General features: G+C 31.5%; 1 protein-coding gene across 1 annotated transcript; it reads left to right on the top strand.

Annotated features, from left to right (window-relative positions):
* The first annotated feature begins 3,124 nt into the window (after positions 1 to 3,124).
* Positions 3,125 to 5,034, top strand: LOC143606408 (putative xyloglucan endotransglucosylase/hydrolase protein 26). The gene is made up of 4 exons (XM_077082182.1): positions 3,125 to 3,497; positions 3,565 to 3,665; positions 4,095 to 4,288; positions 4,390 to 5,034. The coding sequence occupies exons 1-4, from the start codon at positions 3,323 to 3,325 to the stop codon at positions 4,796 to 4,798; spliced, it is 879 nt and encodes a 292-aa protein (XP_076938297.1). The 5' UTR covers positions 3,125 to 3,322; the 3' UTR covers positions 4,799 to 5,034.
* Positions 5,035 to 5,351: the final 317 nt, after the last annotated feature.

Here is a 5,351-nt window from a genome sequence, read left to right as displayed (position 1 = left end):
AATGTAGGAAATAACTAAAGAGCTTTTCAATGTTTTGTATATATATATATATACACTAGTTTTTATCAAATTGTTTGTTCTAATATTTATTTATTTTTTGAATTTATATTTTTTATTGTATAAAAGTTAATAATATATTTATGGCTTGATGATAAATTGTTTCACAAATAAATGAGATGTTATAACCAGGTTTAAAAGCTATATGGTTTTGATGATACCCAACACCCGTTTTTCTTTTTACTATAAATTGGTTGTATTAATTATAATTAATATTTTGAAAGTTAATAATATACTTATGGTTTGATGAGACTCAAGACCCGTTAAATTTTTTTACTATCAAATTGGTTTTTTAATTTAAATAGTATATATATCTTTTTTAAAATAAATAAGATATTAAATTTTATAATATCATATTTTATAGGATTTTTACATAAATAATTTGGTGAGAATAATTTTTAATTTAATGAGATGTTATAACCCGTTTAAGGAATATCTGGGTTTGGTAAGACCCATGTTACTCCAAAAAAGGGTGAGCGACCACATCGCGACACGTAGGATTTTTATGTCTTCGTTTATATATATATATTATATATATATATTATAAATATTAAGAAAAAAAGACACAATGCTTAGAAACAAAGAAATAATCAATGACGAAAACAAATAGAAAACACAATGATAAATATAAAAATACAATGATGTTTTCTTAAACATTGTGTTTATTTAGAGTTTTGTTTTTATTTTTGTTTTTTAGAACGAGGAATACGGTGGAAACATTTTTGCGTTTTTAAAATTTTTGTTTTTTTATTAAATTTTGAGTTATGATTTTTTTAATTAATCTTTCATTATTTTTTGAAAAGGTTTTTTTGTGGCTAGAAATCCTTCTCGTCATTTTCATTTCTGTCCCCGTTTGTAGAATAACTTGACCCTTAACAATATATGATAATTGTCACCCTCTTAATTTTTGTCTCCCCCTTTGTAGAATAACTTGACCCTTAACGCGGAAGACGGTAAAAACATTTATGCGTTTTAAAAACATTTCTAAAAGGGTTTTTTTTTTGCTATAAATTCTTCTCATCATTCTTATTTTTGTCCTCATTTGTAGAATAACTTGACCCTTAACAATATATGATAATTGTGTTGATTATTGTATTTCGCTTAATAGTTACCATTTTAAAATTTCATCAATTATTCGTGTAACACACGAGCCTCAAACTAGTTATTTAATATATTATATAAAAATTATTTCGGATATCTGAAATATCCAAACTTTTTAAAAAACATTATCCGAATCCGAAAATTCGGATATTTCGGATGTTTCGAATTCGGTTACGAATTTGGATATTTTTGAACACACCTTGAACACACCTAGTACTAACTACTCTGTTATGTATATGGCAACCCAAACTAATAAGATGTTCAATACCATAACCTTCTCATGTATCAAAACGATTGAAAAATTACATTTTCATTTGGATGAAAATAAAATCACAAGCAAACTTTAAAAGTTTGGAATGCGGCAAATGGTGTTACTTTCAGACGTGACAGTTTTTTCAATATTTAGGTTTATTTTTAAACTCTTGTAAACTTTCGATTTTCTATCTCCTTGCTAGTATTATTAAATTAAATCTCTAATATACAAGCACAAAAATACGTGTCAAATACTGAGTTTTCGGAAAATATTTATTTTTTACAATTAAGGCAACTTATCTTTTATTTATTAATAACTATTGTTTTACCCAACGTGCTATGACGGGGTAGGTCGGTAAAACTCAGACGGTGGTAAAAATCAAGCATTGTTAGTCCTAAGCGTTGAGACGGTAAGTTGATGTGAATTCAGTCAGTTTCAGTTACATGCGCTGTTGTACTAGAACTAAAACAAAAAAAATATATAAAAAATTAAGGTGCACTAATAGGGTGCCCTCGGTCGGTAAAACTCAAGCATTGGTAAAACTCGACCGATGTTGTTCCTGGGCGGTAAGCTTATACAAATTCGTTCGATTTCCGTCACGTTCATTATGGTACCATAAACAAAACAAAAACAAAAAAGAAAAATCGACAATTGGTCGGTTTTGCTACGATATTGGAACTAAAACAAAATGCGGTGAGTCTAGACGAATTCAATTGGTTTCCATAACTCGCATTCGATTTGCTTTCGTTACGTTCGTTATGGACGTACCTTGACGTTGATAAAAACCAAGTATTGTCGTTCTTGGGCATTGCAGCACTAAGTCGACACAAATTCAATCGGTTTCGGTTACGTTCGTGACGGTACTAGAACAAAAACAAAAAAATCGGTAAAACCTGGCTGTTGGTAAAACCCTAGCGTTAATGGTCCTAGGAGTTATGGAGGCGATTCGGCACATTTAAAAATTAAATTTCAAACAAAACAAAAAAGTAGTCAATTATGTGTCGCCAACTGGACCATTGAGTCAGTTATGACACCAAACTTCTTATTTATGCTATATAGCTTTTATCCCCGTATTACGGGGTTGTTTTACATTATTCATTCTAATATTTATATATTTTTTTGGATTTTTAAAATTTTATTTATTATAAATGAGTTAATAATGTAATTAATATTTGATGATGAAATAGTTTCACAAATAAATGAGCTGTCATAACTCGTTTTAAAAACTATCTGTTTTTTATGAGATCCATGATCCGCTTATTTTTTTTACTTTAAAATTTTTTCTTAATTATAAATATGTTAGTTACACTTGGTCTAACGTTGCAACGTGTCAATTTTTATTTACTTTTCGATATTAGTTTCAAAGCTAAAACCGAAAAGCTTTACATCCTTAACGACATGCGGTTTCTATGTCGTTAGTTACAATTAAAATAGATTGATAACTAAAATGCACTTTCTTGATGTTAGCACGTCTAGATGTTTAACCACCAAACAAGACTATAAGCCTCTTTCTTTTGTTTTTTTATTCTTTTTGTATTTTTGTTGGTTCATTCATCCCCCTTTTGGCTGGGCTGTTTGTCCTACAAGGTCATTCATAGCTTGCAAATAACCTTAGTCCTATGCACGTAATTTCCAGCCAGTTTTCCTACCCTTTAATATTAATTTTTTATGTTTTGTGCCAATTCAGGTTATAACCTTTCTCTCATATTTTAAATTTTTATTTGAAATATGAGAGAGACGTGATGAATACTTGGAGCATGTACTAAATGTCAAAATGCAAGAAAAGGTCAAGATATATTTTATGTAAGTCAAATAACAAATAATATATTAGGAAAAATATTAGACATAGGCTATATAAAGGTGACAGGAAAAGTGACAAAAGCATTCCAATACAAACTAAACACAGAAGCAATGGCAACATCAGTCCAGACTTTGGTTGCTGTTGTATTTATCTCAACAATTTCGCTTCAATCATGCTTTGTCAATGCAAATTTTTACACCGACACTTATTTCAACTGGGGTGCCAAGCATTCTTATGTTTTTGGCAACGGAGACAATCTTAATCTAGTGTTGGATAATGTTTCGGGTACATATTGTCCATATAACTCATTTTTAAAAATGATCAAACATGAAAGTAATAACTTTTATTACAGGGTCTGGTGTTCAATCACACAAGGCATACCTATTTGGAAGCATTGAACTATTAATCAAGTTGGTTCCTGGGAACTCTGCCGGAACTGTCACAGCATATTATGTGAGTGTAATACCAAAAGCGATACAAGTACCACTAAAAATTTATTTTTATTAGCTAACGTTAAGGATTTAGTTAAGTATCTTTCAAAACTTTTTTGAGTGGCACGCAAATTCTATAGAGTTTTGGTAAGAAACTGTAACCGATGGAGTTACATTTCGGGAAAAACTTTATATGGTGTTCCCATGTTTACCTAATTGAACTTGTCGAGTTCTCTTGAAACACCAGTGAACTCAAAAAAACTGCCAAAAATTGCATAAGTTTGCTTGCAGTGGTTGCGAACTGCCTACAAGTACAATAACTTTCAAAAACGTCTAAAAATAATTAGGTAAATCATAAACCACCTACTAATCCAAAAAACTCAAAAATTACATTTACACAAATTCCAACTAATCATACTCGCTATTTGACGGTTGTGTTGAATTATTGCAGCTTTCGTCTACGGGTGACTATCATGATGAGATCGACTTTGAGTTCTTAGGGAACTCAACAGGAGAACCTTACACCATGCACACAAACATCTTTACCCAAGGAAAAGGAAATAGGGAGCAACAATTCAAGTTATGGTTTGATCCAACCGCCGATTACCATAACTACACCATTCACTGGAACCCCGATGCAGTTGTGTATGTTAACCACTCTTAACTTATTAATTTACTCCAAATTCCAATGTATGTTTAGTTTAAAGACCTTTTTCTAACTTGTTTGAAAATGAGACTAAATGCAGGTGGTATGTTGATAGCATACCGATTCGAGTATACAGAAACTACAAAAGCGAAGGAATTGGATTCCCAGATCAACAAGGAATGCAAGTGTACTCTAGTTTATGGAATGCTGATAATTGGGCCACGAGAGGCGGTCTAGTGAAAATAGACTGGTCGTGTGCACCTTTCAGGGCTGGTTTGCGCAAGTTTAATGCAAGGGCTTGCAAGTGGAATGGACCATTTAGCATCTACCAGTGTGCCTATCCTAACAAAGCTAATTGGTGGACCTCCTCCGCCTATAAGCAATTGAGCTGGGACCAACAGGGAAAACTCAAGTGGGTTAGAGATAACTACATGATCTACGACTACTGCACAGATTATAAGCGTTTCAACTGGCAGATGGCTCCTGAATGCTCCAAGCCGCAATACTAAACAAAAGTTAATTGATATGCATGTCTAGTCCATTTTCCAGTATAAACTTGAAACTCAATGTTACTGTTTTTAAATGTACGTTTTCTTATTTACAAACACACCCCGTGGAATTATTACTTACGTTGACATTCATATACAAAATCTGGAATTGATATGCTTACGGTGTCCGGCCTAAAAACATTTTCAGATAGTGTCTAGGGTGAACTCTCTAAAATATTATGTGTGCATTCTCTATAAGGTGTGTTCTTTGTTTTATAGTCATGTTTAAAACTAACAAATCATTCAGTTATATTTGTTGGTGATATTGACCAAGAAGAAAAGAAGGGAGAGAACTATTATTCAAAGAATATTATTCAAGAAAATAATTAAATTCTCTAAGTTAATTATAGTTGATTCAATTATTTTGTTTCTTTATAATTTGGGTTATCCATTTATCATGTGAAAGATGTAAAACGTAGTACAAATATTTTCCTTTGTGTTGATTCTTGCTCTTCCAGGACGTATGGCGCCAGTGAAGAAACATTAGTTTAACCTAGAGGTTAAACACAAGTCT

Source organism: Bidens hawaiensis, unplaced genomic scaffold (genome assembly GCF_021521415.1).
Source record: "Bidens hawaiensis isolate Kalapana, Puna unplaced genomic scaffold, B.hawaiensis_p1.1 tig00074655_1, whole genome shotgun sequence".
NCBI classification, from domain to species: Eukaryota; Viridiplantae; Streptophyta; class Magnoliopsida; order Asterales; family Asteraceae; genus Bidens; species Bidens hawaiensis.
The sequence above is the reverse complement of the archived record's forward strand: the minus strand, read 5'-3'. Positions and strand labels throughout refer to the sequence as shown.

Coding starts and splice junctions, on each gene's coding strand:
- LOC143606408 (XM_077082182.1), top strand. CDS start 3,323: ATGGCAACATCAGTCCAGACTTTGGTTGCTGTTGTATTTATCTCAACA. Junction 3,666..4,094: donor GAACTGTCACAGCATATTAT/GTGAGTGTAATA, acceptor GAATTATTGCAG/CTTTCGTCTACGGGTGACTA. Junction 4,289..4,389: donor TGGAACCCCGATGCAGTTGT/GTATGTTAACCA, acceptor GACTAAATGCAG/GTGGTATGTTGATAGCATAC.